The sequence below is a fragment of the Microtus pennsylvanicus genome, chromosome 11, assembly GCF_037038515.1.
Source record: "Microtus pennsylvanicus isolate mMicPen1 chromosome 11, mMicPen1.hap1, whole genome shotgun sequence".
Lineage (NCBI taxonomy): Eukaryota > Metazoa > Chordata > Mammalia > Rodentia > Cricetidae > Microtus > Microtus pennsylvanicus.
In genome coordinates, this window is record NC_134589.1 from 24,215,216 (window position 1) to 24,242,971 (window position 27,756).

A 27,756-nucleotide genomic window follows, 5' to 3' on the forward strand; every position below is an offset into this window, starting at 1 on the left:
CTCTCTCATCTTATTCCTTCTCATACACACTTAAATCCTTCCTAAAAAATTGTCATCATAGATGCTTAAGGTCTAGAATCGGTTTTAAGCTTTAAAACACAGACGGTGTACCCCTTTCGTCTGGCATAATGGTTCAGTCCAACCTCTCGGCAGACATGCGCAGTGAGGGTATTTGATCACGTGGGTACTTGGGTGGCCGGAAGTCGCACTAAGTCGCGCAAGCGGAGTGAGGAGGGTTTAGCCCGAATGGCCTAGTCTTCGCAGAGGCCCAGTCATCAGTGAAGGCTGTTATTCTAGCTGGGAGAAAATTAGCGAACGAAGCGTTAGAGGATAATGAAAGCAGAAAGCGAGAAAAGGTAACCTCGCGTTCACACTCTTAGAGGAAGAACTGGTGTGCAGGCTAAATCACCAAAAACTTTACCTCGGTACCACTGCAAATCCCTAATCCCCGGATACCTCCTCCATTGTAGACTGAGCCGAATCCTAATTTCTGTCATCCACTTGTGAAAATCATATGCATCTACTTTTACAAGGAAGGCATTAGCACAAGCAAGCGAAACCAATTTTTGGCTCACTGTAGCAAGCACATAGAAGAACTACGTTGACTGAGTAGATGAATTGTCTAAACAACAACAAAAACCCAACGGCTTTGAATACTCCTGAGACATCCAAGGAGAATGTTCTGGGAGGCGGAATCAAGAGTTAAAACATGGCGGTCTGGAGCAGAGAAGCTGACTCCCTTAATTCTAGCAGTTGGGAGATGAGATTGAGGTAGCGAGATAGCCAAGGTGAAGGATTCCAGGCAGTCTGGGCTGCAGAATGAGACCCTGTCTTAAAAAAAAAAAAAAAGCGCTGAGATGGTAGTACAGGATTGAGTACTTGCTGCTCCCTCAGACAACTATAGTTGCTTTTCCAGGACCCGTATCTGGTGGCTCACAGCTGCCTGCTACTCCAGTTCCTTGGGATCTGTTGCTGTCTTCTACCGCCTCATGCACCCATAGATATCAGCCATGCTGGCATGCATGCATGCAAACTCATACACAAAAGTAACCCCTCCTTTTTTTTAAAAAAAATAATGTATACAATGTTCTGTCTGTGTATATGCCTAAAGGTCAGAAGAGGGCACCAAACCTCATTACAGATGGTTGTGATCCACCATGTGGTTGCTGGGAATTGAACTCAGGACCTTTGGAAGAGCAAGGAATCCTCTTAACCACTGAGCCATCCCTCCAGCCTAGTAACCCTCCTTTTAAAAAAGTCTGAGATCAGGAGCTGGGCAGTGGTGGCGCACACTTTTAATCCCAGCACTAGGGAGGCAGAGAAAGGCAAATCCCTGTGAGTTTGAGGTCAGCCTGGTCTACAAGAGCTAGTTCCAGGACAACTAGGACTGTTACAGAGATACCCTATCGCGAAGGGAAAAAAAAGTCTCTTTTTTTTTCTCCTTGGTTTTTGTTTTTGTTTGTTTTGTTTTTTGAGACAAGAGTTTCTCTTTGTAACAGTCCTAGCTGTGCTAGAGCTAGCTCTGTAGACCAGGCTAGCCTCAGACTCACAGAAATCCACCTGCCTTTATCTCCTAAATTCTGGGATTAAAAATGTGCATCACCATTGCTCAGCTGTTCCTATCATTTTCATCTGAATTTTCTAGGCAGTTAAATGAGCTGAGAATTTAAAAGGAAAGGGAGAGGGTGTGGGGAAACATTTATGTACTGCCTCACAAGAATGCAACTTTTTTAAATAGGTTTTTTAATTTTTTTTAGAATTTATTATGTATCTAATATTCTGTCTGTGTGTATGAAGAGGGCAGTAGCAGACCTCATTACAGATGGTTGTGAGCCACCATGTGGTTGCTGGGAATTGAACTCGGGACCTTCAGAAGAGCAGGCAATGCTCTTAACTGCTGAGCCATCTCTCTAGCCCAAGAATGCAACTTTTTAAAAATCTTCATTTTGGTGGTGATGAACGCCTTCAATCACAGCATTTGGGAGGCAGATGCAAGGCAGATCTGAGAATTCAAGGCCAGCTTGGTCTACAGAGGGAGTTCCAGGCCAGACACGGCTTCATAATGAGCCATGTCTCAAAACAATCAATCAAATAATTAAGACAAACAAACAATTCGCTTCACTTTACAACTTAAGAAACAGATCAAGAACACATGTCTTCCTCTTCCTCCTCTTCTGCTGTTGCTGTTTGAGACAGGGTCTGTAGCCCTTACCTGGCCTGAACTTCCTATGTAGACCAGGTTAGCCTCGAACTCAGATCCGCCTGCCTCTGCCTCTTGAATACTGGGGTTGAGGGCCTCCGCCATCATGCCTCGCTGAGAAGTGCATGCTTCCCTGCTTCCCTCCTTGCAAGGCTCTGTTGTCCTTGGTGCACTGGCGGAAACGCTGCCAGGGTTGGGGATGTTCATGGAAAGACACAAAGTCTCTCACTACTGCTCAATCCTTATCACAAGATGATGTGACCAGAGCGTGAGAGTTCACCTGTCAGAATCCAGAGTGAGGAGGAGTCCACGTCTCCCTGGTCCCCAGTAAAGGGGAACACAGAAAGTTGGCTTTATTTTAGGAGCACTTGACCTCGACAAGGCTTTATTTGGCCTCTCTGCTGAATGCGGAACACAGAACAGGGTGGGGAAGGGAGGAAATGGTCCTCCTGCCACCAAGGACCCCTGCACTGCTCCTCAAAGCACCTCCAGAACCTCAGCATCTTTTTTCACTGTGGGGCATTTCTGTTTATTCATTGATATTTTGTAACCAGGTCTTTCTATGTAGCTGAGTAGGTGGTTGAGGCTAGCCTCCAGCCCTGATCATCCTGCCCCATGCTGAGTGCTGGCATGGCTGCTGCACACATCACACCCAGCTTCCAGGCTTTTCCTGGTTCTCTCACCTTGCCAATAACTCCAGTAGACAAAGGCACCATAACCAGCAACACCTTTGATAGGAAAGGAAACTGAAGCAAAGAGACTGGCTGGTTTGTTTGAGATGGGTCTGTCTGTGTAGTCCCTGCTGTCCTGGAGCTCGCTATGCAGACCAGGCTGGCCTCGAACTCACAGAAATTCTGCCTTTGTCTCTCCAGTGCTGGGATTAAAGACATGCTACACCCCACAACCAGAACCTGAGCCTAGTTAGCACTGAGTTGCTAGGATCCTACTCCTCCCCACAGGCCTGGGACATTTGTTCCCCAGTAAGGATAAAGGAAGGACAATCCTAGGTCAACATTCATGGCTTCTGATCTTGAATAGTCTTTCTCCTTCTCTCATCTTCACACTTGCTCCTGTTTCTTTCTGTTCTAAGCAACAGGGACTTTGCCTAACCTGACCGCTGGGCTTTTGAAAGGGCCTGGGGAACCTTAGTAACTGATGAGACAGACGCACTCCTGGGTCCCTGGACAGCATTCCTATTGGCGTGTCCCTTTGGACAGTTATGCCATCCTCAGCCAACAGCCCTAAAGCCAGGCTGGAGAGGGAGGTCTACTCTGTGGGTTTCATGGCGGCCTGGGCCCCACACTGGAAAGAAAGGAGTTAAAGCCAGGTCCCAGGATCACAGGGACCGGGAAGTTCCGGTGGCCCAAGCAGGAGTGGTCAGGGAGACCCGTTGGGACAATAGTTTGGGACAGAAAGGGAGGTAGTGCCAGCCCTGCCAACCTGCGCTTCAGCGCTTGGCACTCACTGGTAAACGCCCCCCACCTCCACCTCAGCCTCAAGGCCTGTTTCCCCTTGATCCCCTGCAGACTGCCCTCATCCTAGGCTAATCGGAGGACAGCGGTCAAGCCCTTATGGGATCGGGAGGCCAACTGGACTCCGCCGCTCCGCCATTGTCTGCGCGCAACCCGCGGAGGGGCTAGAGGGGCGGGGCCGCGGCGCTGGGCGGGAGCGAGGGAGGGGCGGGGAGGCGGGGGGGGGGGGGGGCGATGCTGAGCCTTCAGGGGCGGAGGCGGCGGAGACGGCCGCAGAGACGAGAGCGCGAGCCGGGAGGGCGGCAAAGCGGCGAGCTTGCAGCTCCAGGTCCTGCTGGGCGACTGCACCCGGTGCTGGCTGCGCGACGCCGCGCTGCTTTCTGCTTGGACGGCCTCTCCCATGCGCTGAGAGCGTCCGGCTGGGCCGGGCGGGCGGCCGGACGGGAGGATCCTCTCCATGGTCCAGAAGGGCGGCATGTCCCGGGGCCCTTACCCACCTTCCCAGGAGATCCCCATGGAGGTCTTCGACCCTAGCCCACAGGTGAGGGGAGGTGTCGGGCTCGAGGGAAAGGAACCGCTCCTGCGGAGCTTGGGGTTGGCTCAGGAAGCCCCGGGAAGGAAAGGGTTATATGCCCGGCGTGGGTGAAAGAGGGGTGTCTGCGCGACCCCCTATTCTCAAGGTTTAATGATCAATGGACTATTGGTCCGAGCTGGGCTGCGGTCCTGCGGAGAGGAGAGAGGGTGGGCGGTTTGCCTGTCAGCCTTGCCTCCCGGTCTCCCCCGCGTTCAGGTCCCTGCTGCTGGTCCCAGCGGGCTGACAGCGGGGTTGCTGATGGGGGGCGGGGGAAATCCAGGCCTTGAGAAGAGGAGTTGGAGGGAGGCTGAAGAGCGAATCAGGCGACGGGGGCGACGCCAGAGCACGTTTGGGGGTGCTAGCGGGTGTGGGTGGGGTGGGGGTAGGACTGGGAGACGGCAGAGACGATGGTCAGAGGGCGTTGCCAACAGGCCTTCGAAGGCTCAGCCGCTGGCTTTCGAAGGTGGGGAAGGGATCAGCCCTGGGAGGCCCTCCCCTAGTCACCTGGTCTCCATCCCTCTCTTGGATGTTTCCCTCCCCCCCCCAACACCCACATTGACTTACCCCTCCTCCCACCCTAAGGGGTGGGAGCCTCCAAAGTTTGGAAAGTTGGATGGGTGCCAGCTCACTGTCTTTGGAGGGGAGGAAGCTGTTTTACCTGGGGGAGGGGCTCTGCCTGCTCGCATTCTCACTTTTTCTGTACCCTTGCATTACCCTCAGGTAGGGGCATTCCTGGGTATAGAAACTCCCCAAAGAATGACCAGCAGGGTATGTGGTGGCCATGCCAGGGGATTTCTCTCGGCCTCGTCCTTCTCCAAGGATAGCATTAACTCTTGTATTGCTGTGGCCAGCCTGGAGCAACTGTGAGCCCCATGATGTGGTTATGGGTGTGTATGGGGTGGGGGTGGGGGGTCAGGCCAGGCCTAAAAATACCTCCCTCCTCACCCCAGGCCCCTTGGAGCCTGGGAGGCAGCTGACTGATGCCTTCCTTTCAGCTGTCCCCTGTCCCTCCGGAGGCCACTCCCTTTGCTCAGCTGGCTCCGGGTAGTGATGTGAAGAGTCTGAGGTTCTGGGCAGGGTCCTCTTAGGTTTGTAGGGAGCCTCCAGCTAGTTTAGCTGTATGTCCAATCTGAAAGAAGAAGGAAAGAGGATCATGGAAGGTTCTTGTTATTTGTGTGTACATTGTGTGTGTGTGTGTGTTTGTGTGTGTGTGTGTGTGTGTGTGTTAGGGTCTTATGTAGTTCAGGCTGGCCTTGAACTCCTGATCCTCCTACCTCTACTTTGGAAGTGTGGTGATTACTATGCTTGGCTATCCAGCCTCCTTGTTACTAGGTCTCAGGAGCCAGAGCCTGCAGTGTGGTTGAGGCTCCTCTAGGTTCTTTGGTCAAAGAAAGTCTGGGATTGAGGCTGGGGGCAGGGGCTCTTGGGCTTTCTGCCCATTCTGTACTGGGCTAGGGCCGTGTGTGTGTGTGTGTGTGTGTGTGTGTGTGTGTGTGTGTGTGTGTAAAAGAGGTGGGGGGGAGAACGAGAGAGAGCAAAGAAGCATCTCTCTCGTAGGAAACAGAGAAATTGAAGCCTTGGCCTATACCTTTGGCATCTGAGAGATGAGGCTGAACCCCCACCCCAGTTAAGAGTCCAGCAAGATCAACTGATTAGCCATTTACCTGGGACTGGCAGGATTATGTTCTAGTTTCAGCTTGGGGTGGGGCCAAAGGGGCCTTTAGATTGCTGGAGCAGGGTTAGCACCCTGCAGAGAGGCACAGGTGGGATAGGGTGGATTCTACCTTGGGAGGAATGTAAGCCCTGATTATGAGGACAGCGGCTGAGAGAAGGGCCTGGTAAGCTGCGGGGAGAGTGGGAAGATGCTACTCCCAAGGCGCCAGGCCACAGGTTGGATGTTTACTTTCCAGACACGGTTGTGTGCCTCCTCCCTCTTTTCCTTCCCCAGAAATGAGGCTTTGGTTCTTGAGAGCTGAGTGCTTTACCCTTCCTACTCTGGAAACAGAAAGCACAAGAGGTGGGCTCAGGGGAAAAGCCAAGCCTGGCCCTGGGTTGCTTTCCCTCCTCTCTCCGGGGAGGGGGCGGGCACAGCATACTCTGCTGCCTCAGCTCCAAACGCAGGGGAGAAGACATCCCCCTCTCTTCCTCCGCCCCCCCAGCACTGCAGGCAGCCTCCCCCCCCCCAAGGCTGGTGCAGCCTGGCCAGCATCTAATTACCTTTGCTGCCTAACGAACCTGCCTTTCTGCAGGCCCTCTGCTTCCCAGCCTTCAGCTCGATTTGGGGATCCCTGTGTGTGCATCCTGGGTGCTCTTACAGGGTTCCTCATGGTGGCTGTTGTCTGTGCGCTGTCAGTGCGAAGGAAGACCCTCTTTCCTTTCAGGCTGGCCATCTCTAGAAGGAGAAGCTGGGAGAGGGGTGGGGCAGAGCAGAGAGTGCTGGGGTTAGCTGTAGCACCAGCCCTGGGAGGAGATGAACTGGAAAAGGTCTTTCTGATTTCCCTCTTGTTCCTTCCCCACCTCTCCAGGGCAAATACAGCAAGAGGAAAGGGCGGTTCAAAAGATCAGATGGGAGTACATCCTCGGATACAACATCCAACAGCTTCGTCCGCCAGGTAACGGGATGGTGGCTTGGGAGGGAGATGCAGCTGGTTGGTACAGGCTGGCCTGTGACTTTCTCCAGGCACCCTTTGTCACCTGCCCGGAACCACCACAACACATTGACACCCCGTGACCTCTCCTGGATGTGCTGTCAGCTGCACCCACTGCCTCAGCCCCCGCCCCCGCCAGCCCCTCCTCCAGCACCAGCTACCAGCCCCTGCTGCCTGCCTGCCTGCCTGCGTCATCTCATTCAGGGACAGCCTGGCCTGCCTCCTCCTGGCTTGCTTCGGGCTGTCACCCACTCCCCCTGCCGGCTGTCTGCTTCCACATCCTCCCCCAGAATCTGTGACAGGGTGGGGCTGAGGCAGGTGCTTGGCAATAAGCTGAGCCTCTGAGCCCCGGTTAGGTGTAGGTCAGAAACATGTGCTCCCCACTTCCAAATATGACTCCTTAATATGCAGAGAGAGAGCAAAGTATGGGAGAAGAGGTGTTTCACTCTAGAGAGCTCTCGCCTGCAGCCCTAGCTGAAGTGGGTGCTGACAGTAGCTCCCTGGGCCCTCGTACTGAGCTGGGAAAACTGCCACTTTCCTCCCTTCCCTCAACCCCAGGCCGTCTTAGACTGGGGAGAGGCAGTGAGGAGGCATGTGGTTGCTATGACTACTGAACATCTCAACAAAGCCTGGTACCCAAAAAAGGCAAGAGGGTCTTGGGATCAGACAAGGAAAGCAGTGTGTTAGGCAGAACATGAGAGGGCAGAGGACACCAGATAGGAGGACCCCCTGAGGTGAGCCCCACTAGGGCCCCCGTGAGAGCTAGAGAAGGTGGTAGTAGGCAGAATCACCTCTGACTGGAGCGAGTACTTTCTTTTGGATTCTTCTATCTCTAGGATTTGCACATGTGAGCCCAGGCCTAGCTCCAGGGACTGAAGGGAGGTGGCCTGAGTGTGTCTGAAGCACACAGACAGACAGAAGTCCTTCTGTAATCCTTCCTTCCGCCCCCTGCTCCCGAATGCGGCCAAGGCCAGGTCTAGACAGAACGATGATGTGTTTTTATTGTTACTCAAGGCAGGAAGAGCCTTCGGTTTCCCATTGCCAGCCAAGGGCGTCAGACCCCCACATCCTCCCGTTCTTCTGTTCTTCCTCCTCTTAGCTCCCCAAATCCTACCCCCGGTAGGTGGCAGGAGTGGGGGGCAGACCTTGCCACATCTCTGAGCTAAATATACCCTAGCAGTTTGCACATGTAGCAACTCTACTTGTAACCTGAGCTCCTGGGGGAACGGGCTGTGTGGGCCACCCCTAGGCCAGCAGGGCCGGGCACTGAGGGCGCCGGGATGGAGGTGCCCAGCCGGACTCTGGTAGTGGTGAGCTGGGGATGGGGCAGGTGGTGGGCGGGGGAACAAACCCTCAAATTGCTGTGGAGAGTCTCTCTCTAGCCCATCTTCTTGCTTCCTGACTTTCCTATCTCCCATTTCTGGTTGTGTGTATGTGTGTGCGTGTGTGTGTGTGTGTGTGTGCGTGCATATGCAAGTTTGTTGGGGTCAGTGGGTGCCTCTCTGCTTGTCCACTTCTGCTTGTCCCTCTGTCTATCTGGCCATCTGTATTCTTGTTTTGGGTGTCTGTGTAACGGGAGAATGGAGGTTCTTTTGCTTCTCCCTTCCCCAGGCTTTGTGTCTCTTTCCAAATCCCTCACCCAACTCTGTTCCAGTGAATCCCCATTCTCAGATTTTTCCCTAGAAAGGTAATGCCAGTACCAACTGACGGCCAGGGGTGCTTGGGGAGAGGTAGGTCTTGGCCTCTTCTCTCCATGCCAAACCAATGGACAGTCCCGGCTGGGTGATTCTTTCCTGCCCTCAGATCCCTCATGTCCCTGTAATCCCAGTCTTCCCCATATTCCCTCCCAGACTTGCCACCACCCTAGAAGTCACAACAAATCCCGCATCCTGTTCTCTGCCATCCTTTATCTCCCACTGTCGGGGACATAGACCTCAGGGTTGCCCTTGGTGACTCGATTGTCCACACCCGGTACATACTATGGAGTACATCTTTTCAAGCACACTTTTTATATTCCCAAATATACTCACACGTGTCTGCACATTCATGACTAGTGCCATGTTATCTGTACAGGTTCCATGTGTCTCATACATATAGACGTGTCTCTACTAGAGTCCTTTGCACTCTGGGGTGGTGACTGTGGTCCAAGCTGGCTTCCTGGCACACCCAGTTTTCTCAACCTGACTTTACCCTGGCATTCTAGGGGCGAAGGCTATTCCATGTTCTGCCCTTCACTTGCATCTCCTGTCTGTACTGCACTGAAAATCATAGGAGAGCCTGGGGTTGTCTCTGAGTGGCTCTATTCAGAAATTCCCAGCTGGAGGGGTAGGAGAAGTATGTGTCTTGCTCTCCTGATCCTTAAGCAATATTTTTGGTGGCCCTGTCATTCCAACAGGCCACCCACAGGCAACAGTGAGGATTCGGGTCTAAGAAGGTGACTACAGTCCCTGGGAAGGGTGGCATTGAGCTTCTGCTGTGCTTTCTCACTCAGCCATTCAGGGGGCAGAGCTAGGAAGGAGGAGCCAGGAGCTAGACTCATCTCCTGGCACTCCTCCCTTGGGCTGTGCCCTATCAGGTTCCCACCCCCTCCCAAGCCCCAAACAGCTGTCATTAGACCTGCCTTAACCCCCTAGCTTGCTCTTGTCACCTTTCCTGGGGTCACACTCATTCCAAAGGCCTGCAAACCTTGATCCCTGGACCCCTCTCCCTAACAATCCTTCTTTCTAGGCCTTGTGGCATTGTGCTTGACAGATGGGGCTTCGGGGCTTTCAGATGGGTAGCAACTCCATGTCTGTCCAAGAGCCAGAGCCTGCCCTGAGCTGGCCCCTTCTGCTTTCAGGGCTCAGCAGAGTCCTACACGAGCCGCCCATCAGACTCTGATGTATCTCTGGAGGAGGACCGGGAAGCCTTAAGGAAGGAGGCAGAGCGCCAAGCTTTAGCCCAGCTTGAGAAAGCCAAGGTGAGATGGATGAAGAGAAGGGAGCTTGTGGGCATTGTCCTCACCCCTCCCCTACCCCCATCCCAAGAGAGCCTGGGCAGACCCAGTGTCAAGTTTTGGACCAGTTACTTGCAGAGGTCTTTCTCAGACCTCATGGTGTCTTTCCCCTGTGAAGAAAGTATGGACTGTGATAGCCCCCTCCCCAGACAGCATTCAGCGTGTCTGCTGCTATTCCACACAGCTTGATGAGTGAGGGAACTCTTTCTGTCTGGGCTAGGAATGTAGCTCAATGGTAGAGTGCTTGCTTAGCTCGTGCAAGGTCCTAGGTTCAATCCTCAACACTAGAAAACAAACCTATTTTCTAGCATCAAACATACTGGGTTGGAATTCCAGCCCTGGCTGTTGTTTGTTCTGGAAGGCGGGTCTCCCTAGGTGGTCCATACCTGCCTTGAACTTCTGGTGTTTCTGTTTCAGGCTTCAGAATACACCTAGTCCTGATTCCCCTGCCAACACACTCATACCTACACACATCTACACACTTGTACCTACCTACACACACATCTATACATTTGTACCTACCTACACACATATCCACACACTCATACCTATACACACACACGAGATTGAACCTAAGGCCTTATTCATTCCAGGTGAGTTCTCTACCGCTGAGCTATATCCCCAGCCGTTTTTTAGGAGGGTTTTTGCAGTTTTAAAATCACCATTTTCTTGTGGGGGCATCCAGCCATGCCGTACTGAACGTGTGGAAGTCAAAGGACAACTTGGGGGCAGTTATCTACTTCTACCAATGAACCCAGTTCAGGTGGCAGGCTTGGTGGCAGGCTCCTTTGCATGCTGAGCCATCTCACTGGCTCTCGCTCTTCTTTAATGTTTGAAACAGGGTCTTGTTCCATAGCCCAGGATGTCCCAGAATTTATAGCAGCCCTTCTTCCTCAGCCTCCCAAGAGGAGGAATTGCAGACTGAGCCACCACACATGGCTGATGGTAGCCCTGTGTGGGGTGTACATGTGTTTGTAGTGTGTGCATGTGTGTGCACTGGTGTACAGGTGCACTCCCCCATGTGTGCTGGAGCAGAGGCCAGAGGTAATGTCACATAGCTTTCTCAGTTGTTCCTCAATGAACCTGAAGCTTGCCATTTTGACTAGACTAGCCAGTGAACCTTCTTGGGATTCACTTGCTCTGCTCCTGAAACCTCAATGCTGGGGTTCCAGATGCGAACTGACGTTTCTGGCCTTTACATGAGTGCTGGGAAGTTTCAGGGCCGGTCTCTGATATACCCCCCCCCCACACACACAGGGTAACTTACCCACTGAGCCCTCTCACAGCCATGATGATGACTTTTTGCCACCTTTCCATGACAGCATAATGTGGACAAAACATTGTATCTGATGCTCTTGGAAGCACCAACAATGTTAAATATCAAATTCTAGGTTCTTTTAAAAGATTGCTTTATTTATTTGTTTTGAATCAGAATCTTATTATATAGCTTTGGCTGACATGGAACTAACTATATAGATCAGGTTGGCCTCAAACTCATAGAAAACCCTCTGTCTCTGCTGCCCAAGTACACCACCACATCAAGCTTTAAGATTTACTTATTTGTTTTTAGCCGGGCAGTGATGGCGCACACCTTTAATCCCAGCACTCAGGAGGCAGAGGCAGGTGGATCTCTGAGTTCGAGGCCAATTTGATCTACAAAGCAAGTTCCAGGACAGGCTCCAAAACTATACAGAGATATCCTATCTTAAACTGCTCCCCCCAAAAAAAATTATTTATTTTTACTTATGCATATGTCTGTATCCCAAGCAAGTCCAGATACTCACAAAGGCCAGATGAAGGCAGCAGACCCTTGGAGCTGGAGTTACAGTTGACTGTGAGCCACCTGATGTAGGTGCTGGGAAACAACCCAGATCATTTTCATTGCCGAGCCATCTCTCCAGCTCCTAAAGGCCTCGTTCTCCTTGGGCTGTCTGCTGTCATCTGTGTCTGTGGTGGTGACGGTGGTTCTTCTATCAGTGTGTTTGAAATCTCTGATCACCACTGGGCTGAGAAATATTATGAACATCACAGGCTGGTTAAAATGGATGAGTAATCACCTTAGGTTTGGTCGGAAGGCCAAAACTCCAGAAGAATGAATGACAGTCTGAACTGGGGCTGTAGCTTAGTTGGTACAGTGCTCGCCTATTATATGTGAGGTCCAATCCCCAGATCAATAAGAGCAGATATGGTGGCCCGGGCCTGTAATCCTAGTACTTGGGAGGTAGAGGCCCCATGAAGAAGTTCAAGGTCAACCCCGGGCTAGCCTAGACTACGTTAGACCTTGTCTAGAAAGAGAAAGGAAAGAAAAAAGAAAAAAAGAAAAAGAAAGAAAGAAAAAATGGGGTGGGGCATTGCTCAGATTGCTCAGTCAGTAAAATGCTTTGCTGGTCAAGCCTGACCAATTCCTGGGACCCACAGTGAAAGGAGAGAATTGATTCCTGACCACATAGGTGTTATGACATGTGCACACTCATGCTCACAAACATCTTTCCCTGTTTCTCTCCCTCTCTGTCTCTCTCTCACACACACAAATTTAGAAAAATTAAACTAAATCAAAAGTAAGCCAAGCCTGGTGGTGATGGCACACACCTTTAATCCCAGGCAGAGGCAGGTGGATCTCTGTGAGTTCAAAGACACCCTAGTCTACAGAGAGAGTTCCAGGACAGGCCCCAAAGCTATACACAGAAACCCTGTTTTGAAAAACAAACAAATAAACAAGTAAAACAAAAACTAGAAATAAACACAGATAGTGGTGAGGGTGTAATAGGCTCAGCAGTCGGGCACTTGTCTTGTGGACAAAGCCTTGGTTTGATCCCAGTCCTGCAAAACAAAATAATAACAGCAAACATCTTTAAAAACAGTTCTAAGTTTTATGGAAAACTTGTTTTTGAGGCGTAGTCTTTTCCTGTAATCTAGACTGTCCTAAAGAGACTGATCTAAATTCAGAGGCATCCTCCTGCTTCAGCCTCCTGAGTGCTTGATTACAGCCGTGAGCCCTGGCATCTCGAAATAAATAAACAAAGTGGAGATACTAACAATTCTCCACAAGAGCATAGGGTTTTGTGAAGAATTGAGGTGACCAGTGAGACTGTGCTGTGCCTGGCCACGGGAGTGGCAGCTGTGTGGTCCTGCTGGCCACGGGAGTGGCAGCAGTGGGGTTCTGTTATTTCCTCAAGGCCCCCTCCACCGCAACAGTGTTAGATTCCATTTTTAAAGATGTTAAAATTTACCTTATACCTTATTACCTTATACCCATGCTGCACGTGGAGATCAGGAGACAACTTGCTGGAGTTGGGTCTCTCCTTCCACCCACCACGTTAGTCCTGGGGAATCGAACTCAGGTGTCTGTCAAACTTAGTGGCGGGTACCACTACCTGCTGAGCATCTCTCCAACCTTGAATCCCACTTTTTCTTTCTTTTCTTTTTACTCAGCTAGTGTGTGTGCTGTTGTTTGTATTTGGACATGATGCTGTATGTGTGTGGATGTGCACGCTGCAGCACACGTGTGGAGGGCAGACACCTTTGTAAAGTCTGTTCTCTCCTCCACCCCTACTTATGTTCTGGGGATCAAACTCAGATTGCTAAGCTGTACAATAAACGTCATTACCCGATGAGCCATCTCTGCAGTACCCCCCCCCGCCTTTTATTGAAAAAGTTACAGAAAACCACAGCATCCATTCAGCATACATTTTAATGAATAATTTACAAGCAAACAGCCACAGTCACTATCCCAGTCAAGCAAGGCACGGCTTGGCTACAGCCTGCTTTCGTCCACCTCATGTGTCTCTTCTAGACCAAACCAGTGGCTTTTGCTGTCCGGACAAATGTTGGCTACAATCCATCTCCGGGGGATGAGGTGCCTGTGCAGGGAGTGGCCATCACCTTTGAGCCCAAGGACTTCCTGCACATCAAGGAGGTGGGCCAAACACTCGGCACCTGGAGGGAGGTGGGGATGGGCTAGGGATGCCAGGGGTGTTTGGAAGTCTAGTGGGGAAAAGCTGCTGAACAGAGCCGAGCTGGGCTGAGTCTGCTGTGCAACTTTAGGCAAATCCCCTTGCCTCGCTGAGCCCCTGAGTTTTCATTGGTTAATGGATGGCAATGCCTAGGTCACAGAGATGTTGAGTGGTTTGTTGAGTCCTGAGATGGAGTGACAGTGTCACTACCTGGTGCGTGCAGGTGTCTGCTCTCACTCCTGCTGCGCTCTCCTGGGGATGGGGAAGTCTTCTTCCCTCCTCTAGCAGATGGTGGGCCATGCTTGGGGAGGGGCCTGGTCAAGGGTGAGGGTGGTTTGAGGGAACCATCTCCTGGCAGAGCCGGCCACCTGGAGGTCCCTCTTGGTCTCTTGTTCACAGAAATACAATAATGACTGGTGGATTGGAAGGCTGGTGAAGGAAGGCTGTGAGGTTGGCTTCATCCCCAGCCCTGTCAAACTGGACAGCCTTCGCCTACTACAGGAACAGACCCTGCGCCAGAACCGCCTCAGCTCCAGGTGTCTGCCTGGGGGTGGGGCATTACTATCTTGGGAGAGGCCAGCAGAGAGGAGTCCGCAGGGCACGGAGCTGCCTGCCGTAGCCTTATGGGAGAGGAGGGTTGGAGAAGTACCAGGCATGCGCCCTGCGTCAGAACTAAAGTCCTGCAGCCCCACGCCCACCCGTGCTCACCAGCTCCTTTGCTTCCCTGCCCACACAGCAAGTCAGGTGACAACTCCAGTTCCAGTCTGGGAGACGTGGTGACTGGCACCCGCCGCCCCACGCCCCCTGCCAGTGGTAAGAGCTGCCGGCAACCCAGGGGAGGGAGTTTTTCCTGGGTGGGGTGGTCTCTCCACAGGGGTGGCCCCTCTTCCCTGCAATAGGAGGTACCCCAATTCTGAGTCCCCCATACACATACAATGGTACCTCTCCGTCAAGGATAGGATATCCTACAAGCTGAGCCTGTTGTGTCTCTCCTGTCCCCTCTCTGTGGTAGCTCCATCTCTCTGCCCCCCCACCCTCCATCCCCCCATTCATTCTCCTAGCCCCATTCCATTCACCTCTTCTTTCTTTCTCCCCCATCCCATCCTTGTGTCCTGCACTGTATCTTCATGCTCATCTTACTCCTCCCTCCACCTCCTTCCCGACTGGTCCAGGTAACGAAATGACTAACTTAGCCTTTGAGCTAGACCCCCTAGAGTTAGAGGATGAGGAGGCAGAGCTAGGGGAGCAGAGTGGCTCCGCCAAGACTAGCGTGAGCAGTGTCACCACGCCGCCACCCCACGGCAAGCGCATCCCCTTCTTTAAGAAGGTAATTCTGCCTGATTTCTTGTGAGGGGAGTCAGGACCCAACTCTTGGCAAAGAAGGGGGCTGGAATGGCCCAGATGTGGTCCAGTCTTTACTTCGGGCATCAGGGCTTTCTGCCTAGCTGGGTGTAAAGAGGGTGGGGCAGGGCAGGATGGGACCATCCCTCTCTTTATAAAACCCCACTCCTAGGATTGCAAAGGATGGGATGGTCTTCATTAGCCCCTTTTCTGCTCTATGAGTGGATGTATGAGGTGGTCTATGGATGCAGAGCAAGTCCTCAGAGGAACCTTGAAATATCCGGGAAGATAGCCAACGAAGCAGAGGGTGGGCTCTGAGTTAGGGGCTTCCATCTTTTCTAGCTCTTCCCAGAGCTAGGCTAAAGGGGGCAGGAGGCATGAGCCACTATTCCCCATTCCACGGGATGGTTGTCAGTCCTGCCTCCAAGGCCACCTTTGGCTCCCCTTGGCCCCGGGGTCCCATCCCCTCTCTGGCTCTGTCTGTCACTAACACGCATGCCTGTTATTTTTCCTCGTCTACCCACTCTCTTGCTCCCTCTTCCTGTCCTGGCTCCGTCCTGGCCTTCTACCCCTGCCTGGTGCCTTCCCCTCTCTCCTTCCCTTCCCCCTCCTGGCAATCTCTGGACCCAGCCAAACAGAAGCAGAAGTCGGTGAGTATAACAGCTTTCTGTGTCTGTCCCACCCCGGGATGAGCTGGGGGACCTTCTAACACCCATCCCCACATCTTTCTCCCTTTACCTTCCCTCCTGGTCCTTCCCAGCCATTCCTCCCCATCCCATGACACCTGAATCTGGGTTTTGGGGTCAAAGGGAGGAAAGGCTGCATGTGGGAGCCTGGAGACTTAGGGAGAGGGGCTGATGCCATCTCTACTCTGGGATTTCCCTTCCCTGCTTCCCTCCTAGACAGAGCATGTGCCCCCCTATGACGTGGTGCCTTCCATGAGGCCCATCATCCTGGTGGGACCGTCGCTCAAGGGCTATGAGGTAGGAGCTCTAAAAGACTGTGCACCAGATGGGCCCAGACCTCCAGAGTGCATAGAAACATCTCCAGAGATCCCGTGTCCCCAAAGCCCATATCCCGTCAGAGAAAACCCTCAGAGGGGGCTGACCCTAGGGAAGGCCACTCAGGAGGGCCCAGTCTCCCAAGGGAAGCTCTTAAGAGCCTTCTTAGAGATGCCATATATTAGACCAGTGGGGCTCGGGGTGCATTGGAGGCCCCAGGGGAGGATCCCACCTCTCTTAAAAAGGCCCCTACATCTCAAGAATTTTGAAAGAAGGTAGAAAGGGTGAATGCCCTCTCTGGGGTTTCAGAGCCTGACTTCTCTCTTCCCCTCCAATTCCCACCCCACCCCCACAATGACAGGTAACAGACATGATGCAAAAGGCATTGTTTGACTTCCTGAAGCATCGGTTTGATGGCAGGTAAGACCCTGAGATTCCCACCATCCACGTAGGGATGAACACGGTGCCTGGCGGCACTTAGAGACAAGGGTAGCAGCAGGCCCGCAACCTGTGCGTGGACAGTATGTGTGTTCTTGCCCACCCAACCCCTGACCTCCTCCCTGCCTGGTCCTTCAGGATTTCCATCACTCGGGTAACGGCCGACATCTCCCTGGCCAAGCGCTCAGTCCTCAACAACCCCAGCAAACACATTATCATAGAGCGCTCCAACACACGCTCCAGTCTGGGTGAGCTGCCCCTACTCTCCCCCTCCCGGCCTGGCAGGGTGGGTGGGATGTCTTCCCCTCCCCTGCCTCCTGGGGATGCCTTACGAGTCTCCCCCATGCCTCCTGGGGATGCCTTACAAGTCTCTCCCCTGCCTCCATGCGCCAGCTGAGGTGCAGAGTGAGATTGAGAGGATCTTCGAGCTGGCCCGGACCTTGCAGCTGGTTGCCCTGGACGCGGACACCATCAACCACCCAGCCCAGCTCTCTAAAACTTCGCTGGCCCCCATCATTGTTTACATCAAGATCACATCTCCCAAGGTGGGTGCAGGAGACCGGTTCTAACGGTAGACACGGTCTCCAAGGAATGTTCCGGAGTGGGGCTGCGTGGTTTACTCTGCTGATTCTGATAGGCTGACCATCTCCAACCCCACCCCACCCCTAGCCTTAGTTCCCGTCTCTGTGACATTCATGTGGCTGTTGGGACTACATAATCTAATATGGATGGAAAGTGTTTGTACCTTCTGTGTATTCGATGTTATAAATTTTATTAGGGTTACACAGGCCAATTTCATCTCCACTCTTTTGATCCATCATTGGATCTAAAAATGAAAGAATGTGGTGTAGTTTGTTCCAGTGCCACCCAGTTACGTGGTCATGGGATAGTTACTTCAGGCCTGTTCTGCTGTAACTGTGGTCATATGAACTTTGATACAGAGGATATTGGCAGGGAGGCTGGTTTCATTTTCATCACGTTGTCCTCTGTGAGCTTTCTCCTTTTTTTCTTTTTAATCATGTATCTGTATGTGGGTGTGTGCACGTGAGTACAGATGCCCTGGCAGCCCATGGCGTAGGCTTCTCTCTGGAACTGGAGTCTCAGGTGGCTGTGACTTGTCCCACCTGGATGCCAGGAATCAATGAAACCTGCGTCCTCTGCAAGTGCGATGCATCATCCTTTTTAAAAATTTAAAAATTTTTATTTTAGGGCTAGAGAGATGGCTCAGTGGTTAAGAGCACTGGCTGCTCTTCCAGAGGTCCTGAGTTCAATTCCCAGCAACCACATGGTGGCTCACAACCATTTGTAATGAGATCTGGTGCCCTCTTCTGGCATGCGGGCATACATGGAGGCAGAATGTTGTATACATAATAAATAAATAAATCTTTAAAAAAATTATTTTATTTTTATTTTTCAAGACAGTTACTCTGAGTAGCCCTGGCTGTTCTATAACTAGCTCTGTAGTGCAGGCTGGCCTTGAACTCACAGATCTGCCTGCCTCCGTGGTACTGGGCTCAAAGGCATGTGTGCCACCACCTGGTGCAGTACTGCTCTTAACCACTGAGCCATCTCTCCAGTCTTTTTGTTTTTCAAGACAGGGTCTCCCTGTGTAGCTTGAACTTGCCTCCTCTGCTCTTGATTACCAGGTACTGGGATTCATATATGTGACATCACAATGGCCCCATGAACTTCCCCTTCTAGACGTTAGTGGGGACAGGAGAAACGTGGAAGAGGAATTTAGGTGAAGGTTTTGTTTTGTTTTTGTTTTTGTTTTGTTTTGTTTTGTTTGAGGCAGGGTCTCTCTGTGCAGCTCTGGCTGTCCTGGAACTTGCTCTGTAGACCAGGCTGAACTCAAATTTAGAACCGCCTGTCTCTTTCTGGGATTAAAGGCGTGCACCACCACCACCCACCTTGTTCTTAATTTTTAACTTAATTAATTAATTTTGAGGCAGGGTCACCCGTAGCCTAGGCTGGCCTTGACTTTACAATCCTCCTGCCTCAGCCTCTCCAGGGCTGGGTTAGGTGTAGGTCACCCCACCTGGCTCTCTGAAGCTCAGGGATTTTGAGGCCCATTGCACAATTCAGTTACTGATGGCAGCTGCAGTAGTGACTGTCACCTTTGCAGTGTCCTGGCAGCTAGAAACCCTGTGCCATTGTGTTGACCTTTCTGAGTCCCCTGTCCCTAATGAAATAACTGGCATGGTGGGATTTACATACTTGAGGGCAGAGAGTTTGGAAAGATCAAATGAGGTGATGGATGCAAAACATTCCGTGGCCTAGAATGTAAAAGAGATTCCATTTCCTCTACTGGGGTTGTGGGCGTGGACTCCAAGTGCCTGGGCTTCCTACTTGGCATCACTGTGTTCTCCTGACAAGTCTTCCATCATCTCTGTGCCCTAGTTTCCCCACCTTCTACCTAGTCACGCTTCAGTGATTATTGTAAAAACTTGGTAAATGGATTGGTTCTGCAGAAAGAAAGGTAGCCTGCTGTCTACCAAGGTACCATATTCTTTCTGTTAGCCTTGTTTTCAGTTTTGAAACAGGATCTCATGTAGTCTGTTCTGGCCTCCAGTTCACTGATCTGCTTGACTCTGTTTCTCTGTTTCCCAAGCGCTTAGGATTTCAAGCATATGCTGGCATGCGTCACCATACTCTGGCTTTTTGCTTCGTTGTATTGTGTTTTTGGCTTTTTGAAATAGGATTTCTCTGTAGCTTTGGAGACTATCCTGGAACTAACTCTTGTAGACCAGGCTGGCCTCGAACTCACAGAGATCCACCTGTCTCTGCCTCCCGAGTGCTGGGATTAAAGGCGTGCGCCACCACCCAGCTGTTGTGTTTGTTTGTTTTGAGATGGTGTCTCCTGTTTCCCAGGCTAGCCTTGAACTCACTGTGTACCAAGGATGACACTGAACTTCTTGTGTAAGTGCAGCTGTGTGTGTGCGTGTGTGCATGTGTGTATTGATGTGTGTGTGCGCATGTGCATGTGTGTATTGGTGTGTGTGCATGTGTGTGTGCGCGCGCGCACGTGTGTGTGTATGTGTGTGTACACGTGTGTGTGTGTGCTTGCATGTGTGTGTGTGCACGTGTGTGTGTGTGCACGTGTGTGTGTGTGCATGCATGTGTGTGTAGGCCAGAGGACAACCTCCAGTGTCATTTTTTGAGACGGTCTGGTAGACTAGGTTGACTGGCCCTGGGGATCCATTTGTCTCCAGCCCCCAGCACTAGAATTATAAGCCCACACCTCTATGTCCAACCTTTTATGCTGGTTGGTTGGAAATCAGGTCTTGAGACTTGGGAGGCAAGCACTCCAGCTGAGCTACCAGCCTGCTCCTGGACTTGATTCTACCTCCTGCCTTCATTTCATTGTTTCACTGCTCGGAATCAAACCCAGAGTCTTGTGAGTGCAAAGCAAGCTGTGCCAGCAGGCTATACCTCTAGTCTAATTCTATTTTATTTCAATCAATTAATCTTTATTCTCATTTTCATTATGTAGCCATGTCTGGCCACAATCCCCAGACCCTCCTGCATTTGATCCCAGAGTACTGGGATGATAGGCTGTGCCATTCTGCCCAGCTCCAATTTTATTTTGTTTTATTTTTGTTTTGTTTGAGATGGGGTTTCACACTATGCAGCCCTGACTGGCCTGGAACTCACTATGTAGATCAGGTTGGCTCTGAACTACAGAGATCCCCCTGCCTCTGCCTCTTGAGTGCTGGGACTAAAGGCATTCACCACTACCCTGGCCTTTCAATTTTATTTTTAATAGATTGTAAGTTTGGTATGTATGAACCCTGGATTCAGGTCTCAGCACACACTTAACAAAAAAATCTTATGCCTTTATTCTATTTGCTTTAGCATCATGCCTTTCTTAATTGCCCCATACTCCGTCCTATGATACCATTTTCTGTAACCAGGAGGCCAACCAGGGTCACATTTTTTTTTTCCCTAAACAGAGTTTCTCAGTGTAGCCCTGGCTGTCCTGGAACTTGCTCTGTAGACCAGGCTGAACTCAGACTCAGAGATCCGCCTGCCTCTGCCTCCCACGTGCTGGGATTAAAGGCGAGCGCCACCTCTGCCTGGTGTAGGTCGTGTTTTTAATGTGGAGTAGTTCTTCCGCTTTCTTTAGAGTTTTATGACAATGACATTTGCAGTAGTATAGGCCAACCATGTTGTGCACCATTTCCCAGTTTGAATCTGATGTTTTTCCATGGCTGGATTTAGTATTGGGAGGACTAAACTGATCACATAAAGAAGCACAGGAACAACCAGGTAGAGTGTAGCATGTGTCAGCTACTCAGGAGACTAGGCAAGAGGCAGCCAATCCCTGGTACCCAGGACCTGTTGGATGTCAGCCTGGGTGAAACTGCAAGCCCTCACCTCGAAAAGAAACTCCGAACAGTGCTAATATCCAACAAGGAGTTCCTCCCTGACGGATGACAAGAGGGGCATACTAGAGGGTGAGAATGAAACCTGTAGACAGGTGTGTGTGTGAGAGAGTATGTGTGTATGTGAGTGTGTGTGTGTATAACCTGTAGACAGGTGTGTGTGTGTGAGAGAGAGAGAGAGTATGTGTGTATGTGAGTGTGTGTGTGTATAACCTGTAGACAGGTGTGTGTGTGTGAGAGAGTATGTGTGTATGTGAGTGTGTGTGTGTATAACCTGTAGACAGGTGTGTGTGTGTGTGAGAGAGTATGTGTGTATGTGAGTGTGTGTGTGTGTAACCTGTAGACAGGTGTGTGTGTGAGAGAGTATGTGTGTATGTGAGTGTGTGTGTGTATAACCTGTAGACAGGTGTGTGTATGTGTGAGAGTATGTGTGTATGTGAGTGTGTGTGTGTATAACCTGTAGACAGGTGTGTGTGTGAGAGAGTATGTGTGTATGTGAGTGTGTGTGTGTATAACCTGTAGACAGGTGTGTGTGTGTGTGTGTGTGTGAGAGTATGTGTGTATGTGAGTGTGTGTGTGTGTAACCTGTAGACAGGTGTGTGTGTGAGAGAGTATGTGTGTATGTGAGTGTGTGTGTGTATAACCTGTAGACAGGTGTGTGTGTGTGTGTGTGTGTATGAGAGTATGTGTGTATGTGAGTGTGTATATGAGTGTTCATGTATGTGTGTGTATGAGAGAGTGAGTGTGTGTGTGTTTCTGTGTCTTGCCTGTAGCCTTGAGCCTGAGCCTTGTGTGGTGGACATAGAGCTTGTGAGATCATTCTGGCAGAGGTGCTCAGGGCAGAGAATCATGGAACATTCCACTGATCTGACTCCAATTTCCCACTGGCTCCAACCAGAATCTGCCTTTTAGATTTGGTTCATTGCCTGTGTCCTTCTAGCTCCCTCTCTATTCCCCAACCAGGTACTGCAAAGGCTCATCAAATCCCGAGGGAAGTCTCAATCCAAACACCTCAATGTCCAAATAGCAGCCTCGGAGAAGCTGGCCCAGTGTCCCCCCGTGAGTGCTCAGACTGGGGGGTGGGATGGGGTGTGCATTTGGGTTCTCCTCTTTCCTTCAGCCTGCATGGAAGACAGCTCCTGGGATAGGTCTTTGGGTTTAGACTGGTCCTTGGGTAAAGAGGGTTGGCTGGTGGGCAAATGGCTCAAACACTCCTTAGTACGGAGCCAAGCCGTGTTTTCCTCGTTCCTAGAATTCGAGGGAGTTTGGGCTGAGATCTGCAGTTCCATCCTTTGTAGGACTGAGTGTCCTTTCCTTGCGCCACTCCAGAGGCCTTTTAACCTTGTCCTTCAACCCCTTGACTCCACCCACTGCACCCAGGCCACACCTTCAACCCTTGGACACGCCCCCGCTCATCCCAGCCCCGCCCCTAACCCCACCTCCACAGGAAATGTTTGACATAATACTGGACGAGAACCAATTGGAAGATGCCTGCGAGCACCTGGCCGAGTACTTGGAAGCCTACTGGAAGGCCACACACCCGCCCAGCAGCACGCCACCCAATCCGCTGCTGAATCGCACCATGGCTACCGCAGCTCTGGCTGCCAGCCCTGCCCCCGTCTCCAACCTCCAGGTACAGGTGCTCACCTCGCTCAGGAGAAATCTCAGCTTCTGGGGCGGGCTGGAGGCCTCACCGCAGGGAGGCGACGCGGTGGCCCAGCCGCAGGAGCACGCCATGTAGCCGGTGTCTCTCCGGTCTTCCCTCCCACCCTGGAGTGCAGGGAACATGGGGAAGGAAGGGAAGAGTTTTATTTTGTAAAAAACGTGGTGAGCGGCAGCCTCTGGTGTCTGTGGTTTTTGGTGGGACTGGGGACTGGCTGGTGCTGCCTCCCTGGAACTGGTCCCTTAGGACTGCATCTGCTGCCTGTTGGATCTGAGACCTGATGGGAACCCTTATAAGTCCAGGAACTAGGAAGAAAATCTGAGGAAGACCAATAGGCTTGTTTACTGGACTCGACATTCTTGTCTTTTTTGTTGTTGTTGGTTTTTGAAAACAGTTTCATTCTGGTAGTAGCTGGCCTGAATTTCCCAGTGTTCCAGACTTGAGGCAATCCTCCTGCTTCAGCCTCCTGGGTGCTGGAATTACAAGCTAGCCCTACAGCTCCCAGCGCTTTAGATCTAACAGAGTCCAAAGAACTTGCCCCTCCCCAGCACCCTCAGTCCTGCAGCATCTATGTGCAAAACTGGGCCTCCCGCCGTCTCCCAGGGAACAGAGTCCAGGAAAGGCTCTCCTCCCACGGAGCCACAGCCCATCTCTTGCCCACACCATTAAATGTATGGTCTGGATTAGAGCCAGAACACCATGAAGTCATTCCAGACTGCTGCATCTCAAGTGCATTTTCAGCAACAGAGCCCACTTGCTCAGTGAAGCTGAGCCATCCTGGATCTACTCCTGGCGAGCTGGGGGCCTGGCGGGCCTGGCGGGCCTGGCCTCCCTTCCCTGCCTCAGGGACCTCAGAAGCACTTTGCTCTCCCCACTCTGCCATAGAGCAGCTCCAGGAAGCAGTTTGGAAACATGGTGCTGCAGTCTGTTTCCCATCACGCTCTACCCAGGAAGTGGTAGCTGCAGAGAGGGGATCATTTGCTTAGCCACACAGCTTGAGATGGCAGGAGCTGTCACCACTGGTGACAGGGCATTGGGCTGTGGATGGGGAGATGGGGGTGGAGACATGGAATCATTAGCTGTTTTTAATAGGCTGCTCTGAGTCCGCTGTAGGGGGCAGGAGAGGAATCCTATCAACCTTGGAGACTCGTTTATGTGAGGAATGGCAGAAGTGTGGGGTTCTAGAGGAAGCCTGTGACTGAGGTCTAGTGTGGGCAGAGGAAGCTGGGGTCAGTGCGTTGGAGCTGACATCTCAGTGTATTTAAAAAATTGGAGGATTGACTAACCCAAGTAACTGCTAATGAGTGGCAATACTAATGAGCTGTTAACGATGATTAACCCAGGAAAGCATTAATAACATGCTCTGAGGAACCGGTGACTAATTATTCAGGGCTCCTTAACCATGGTTACCAGGAGAGTTCATGATCAGATGAAGTTGGGTGCCCTTGGGCTGCTAGAGGAGCAGATGGTCTGAGCAAATGTCCTGTGGCCTGCCCTCAGGCTGAGCTCTAGAGCCAACTGCCCTGGTCCTGGGTGCCCCTCCCCTAGAGCCAGCGCCTCCAGGAGCCAGGCTGGTGTCTTGGCACCATCACTAACCTGCCTTGCTTTGTTGTGTTTTTCTCATCCCTGCCTGTTCTGCATGGTGCGTGCCGTCTGTCTGCTAACCAGGGACCTTACCTTGCTTCCGGGGACCAACCGCTGGACCGGGCCACTGGGGAGCACGCCAGCGTGCACGAGTACCCCGGGGAGCTGGGCCAGCCCCCGGGCCATTACCCCAGCAACCACCCACCTGGCCGAGCAGGCACCCTGCGGGCACTGTCCCGCCAAGACACGTTTGATGCTGACACCCCCGGCAGCCGAAACTCTGCCTACACGGAGCCGGGAGACTCGTGTGTGGACATGGAGACGGACCCCTCAGAGGGCCCAGGCCCCGGAGACCCTGCAGGGGGAGGCACACCACCAGCCCGGCAGGGTTCCTGGGAAGAGGAGGAAGACTATGAGGAGGAGATGACCGACAACCGGAACCGGGGCCGGAATAAGGCCCGCTACTGTGCGGAGGGTGGTGGGCCGGTTCTGGGGCGCAATAAGAATGAGCTGGAGGGTTGGGGACAAGGCGTCTACATCCGCTGAGAGGCAGGGGCAGCGTTGGAAGAGGAAAGGCTCTGAGCCCGGGGAAGGGAGAGAAGAGGGGCGCACCACCCGAGATGTATCTTGCCTCTAGGGGGCGCTGTGTCCCTCATTTTCAGATGCCTTTGGTGGTTATCATCCCAACTCCTGGGAGGCCCTAAACCCCCAGCTCTAGGTCCTTCCCTAACTGCTGTGGGTGGATGGGGGAATACCTACTTTCCGAAGTGCCCCCTTTCCCCATCTTAGGGGGCTCTCTCCCTCCCAGAGAAAAGGTGCACTTCCTTAACTCTTTCTACTCGGGGCTGTAAGTGAAGGTCCTACAAGGGGTGGGGGTGGGGCTTCTTTTACCAACATAGGGGTATTTGGGAAAGGTTGGGTGCTTTTCCTGAAGAGAGAGGCCGCTGAATCTCCCCCAAACTCCAGACCCAGAGTCCCCCACCATGTCCATCCCATAACCTGGTTTCCTAGCAGCGTCCTCTGGTGGGTGAGAGACACAGCTTGGAAACCCGTGTGGAGCTTGCCTTGGGGAGCAGGGACCTGTGGAAGCTGACAGTCATGCCCTCTGCCCTCCGTGGTCATGGCAGGAGCCCAGGGCCTAGAACCTTGAGGAATGAGCAAATCAAGATGCTGCCCTCCCACCCCCATATCCCAGCCCTTGCCTCCCCCAGGAATGAGCTTTGTCTACAGCATCCCCTGCCTGCTGCCATCGGAAGAGAGGGGCCCTCTGCATCTGAGCCCCACATCTCCGTGCCACCTGGGTGTGGAGACCATGAATATTTTGGTCCACCTCATTCTAAACCAAAAAAACTGCTCCTTCACCCTGAGGCCCCAGGGGAGAGGCTCTGTGGGTTGGTGCCCAAGAGGTGACCATCTTCCAGGAGCTGCCTGAGAACCTTGAGTCTCCCTAGGGGCCTTGGTTGCTGCTGCTTCTCTGTATTTGCCTCTTGTGGTCCTGTCCTTTCCCAGTGTCCACTTTCCCTAAGAGGTCCTGGTAGCCCCTCTCCCTTGGGGTACCACTTAGCCTCAGCATCCCCATAGTCCAGCAGCCCCACCCCTCCCCAGCATCACAGCTGGTCCAGAGAGAGCCGATTGTGCCAACGAGGACTGGGCCCTGCCCAGCTGCCCACCTCAGGGATGGGCACCTCACGCCTGTCTCGCCACCTGTGCCAATGTCGTCCCACCCCTCCACCTGGGGGCGGGGTGCAGCTTCCACTTACAGGTTAGAAGATACCACTGCCCAACCTTTCGCTCCCTGTCTTGTCCTGTGCCCGTCTGTCTGTCTATTTGTCTGTACTCCTCTAGGAGAGATATTTTGCCACATATAAAACCGCAGTCCTGTCCTTTGCGGCCACCTCCTGAGCCTGTTTCTTTGTTGCCACCATACGTAATCAGCCTTGCAGCCTCACCGGCTCTCGGTAGTGGGAGCTGAGGACCTGAGGGGACGCGAAGGAGGAGCAAGAAAGCTGTGCCCGGGATTGGGCCAGAAGAGAGCTAGTATTCCTTTTGCTGGTTCTGAATTGTCTGCAAGGGTCCTAGTTCAGCCACAAGCTTACGTCTTACCCGTAGAGGTGGGTGGGGGTGATGCTAATTGGTGTGTGGCTCAGTGGGTGGGCTCCAGACCCCCTGGTTCACATCTTAAAGACACATGCGCTTTTTCTTTTCTTTCTTTTTTTCCTTTTTTCTTTAACTTCCAGTGCCCTAGTAACCCACCTCACGCAAGAAGGGGTGACCTTCAGCTCCTCTGGGATTTTTTTTCCCTACTGGAACTAACAGGTTTGTCTGCCTTGCTTTTGAGTGCCAAGTTTAAAGGCATGTGTCATCATGACCTCAGCAACCAGTTTTTGGGTTTTGTATCCCCACACCCTCCACCCCTCAGACAGGGTCTCACACTGTAGACAAGGCTCACTTGGAGTTCAAGTTGGCCTGGAATTACTTCAGCTTCCCCAGATGCTGGAATCACAGGTGTGTGTGAGCCACCATGCCAGAATATTTTATTTATTTTGTGACAGAGCTTGCTATGGAACCCACACTGACCAGGAATTCAAGTAGTTGAGGGGGGACTCATAGTAACTCTCCTGTCTCAGCCTCCTGAATGCTGGGATCACAGGGTTACACAAGTGCCACCATGTGGGTCCTGAGAACCAGTTTCAGAGCTGAGAAGGCTGTCTGCTTCTATGAAGAGGTGGTAGTGACCAGCCCCCTGAGACATGTGAGGAGAACACAAGCAGGTGGCGGGCCCCTCCACCATCGCCAGCTGGCAGGATGTGGGCTGTCACCCATATCCTGCCTCACACAGCACCTGCGAGCTTCCCCACCCTGCCAGGTCCAGTCTCTGAGGTGATGGCTCTAGAGGACTTGAATGTCTGGGTCCTCCACCTAAGTGCTTCTGCCCAGAGTGCTCAAGTGTGCAGAATAACAGTAGACCCCTGATGTTCCAGCAGATCACAGGGACAGGAACGGGGCAGGCCACTGCCAGAGTCCCTTAGGGAATTTGTTTTTTGTTTTTGTTTTTTGTTTTTGTTTTGTTTTGGTTTTTCGAGACAGGGTTTCTCTGTGGCTTTGGAGCCTGTCCTGGAACTAGCTCTTGTAGACCAGGCTGGTCTGGAACTCACAGAGATCCGCCTGCCTCTGCCTCCCGAGTGCTGGGATTAAAGGTGTGCGCCACCATCGCCCGGCCCCCTTGGGGAATTTGTAGTAGAGTTGCTGAGAACCTTGCGCTCCCCTCTCCCCCACCTTCTCATTACCTTTCTAATTGTTCACTGCTGTGTTTAGCTATGGAACCAGCAGTTATTAAAGACCTCATACATGGCGGGTACAGATCAAAATGGCAACCACAGACAGCACCCTGAGTTTCTTGCTGTGGGGAACATTTAGTTCTAGGAGTACCATTTAACTTAGCTGGGGAGGTCAGAGAAGGTTTGAAATCTGGGAACAGGTTAGCTTAGCTTAGACAGAGAAG

At 52.2% G+C, this 27,756-nt stretch overlaps 1 protein-coding gene across 3 annotated transcripts; it reads left to right on the forward strand.

Annotated features, from left to right (window-relative positions):
- The first annotated feature begins 3,916 nt into the window (after positions 1-3,916).
- On the forward strand, positions 3,917-26,148 carry Cacnb1 (calcium voltage-gated channel auxiliary subunit beta 1). Of its 3 annotated transcripts, none has more exons than XM_075990867.1 (14): positions 3,917-4,213; positions 6,772-6,858; positions 9,734-9,853; positions 13,683-13,805; positions 14,242-14,378; positions 14,579-14,655; positions 15,814-15,833; positions 16,086-16,166; positions 16,546-16,604; positions 16,761-16,870; positions 17,016-17,167; positions 21,971-22,066; positions 22,455-22,640; positions 24,339-26,148. In XM_075990867.1, the coding sequence occupies exons 1-14, from the start codon at positions 4,130-4,132 to the stop codon at positions 24,798-24,800; spliced, it is 1,794 nt and encodes a 597-aa protein (XP_075846982.1). In that variant the 5' UTR covers positions 3,917-4,129; the 3' UTR covers positions 24,801-26,148. The 3 variants fall into 3 exon arrangements, with proteins under 3 accessions (XP_075846982.1, XP_075846981.1, XP_075846983.1); XM_075990866.1 differs by lacking the exon at positions 15,814-15,833 and adding an exon at positions 15,015-15,169 and having other exon boundaries at positions 3,918-4,213; XM_075990868.1 differs by lacking the exons at positions 3,917-4,213; positions 6,772-6,858; positions 15,814-15,833 and adding exons at positions 8,098-8,204; positions 15,015-15,169.
- Positions 26,149-27,756: the final 1,608 nt, after the last annotated feature.

Excerpts from the sequence above, each read along its gene's own strand:
- Cacnb1 (XM_075990866.1), top strand. The coding sequence starts at position 4,130 with ATGGTCCAGAAGGGCGGCATGTCCCGGGGCCCTTACCCACCTTCCCAG. Across the intron at positions 9,854-13,682 it reads CCCAGCTTGAGAAAGCCAAG|ACCAAACCAGTGGCTTTTGC; the intron begins GTGAGATGGATG and ends TGTCTCTTCTAG. Across the intron at positions 15,170-16,085 it reads GCATCCCCTTCTTTAAGAAG|ACAGAGCATGTGCCCCCCTA; the intron begins GTAATTCTGCCT and ends CTTCCCTCCTAG.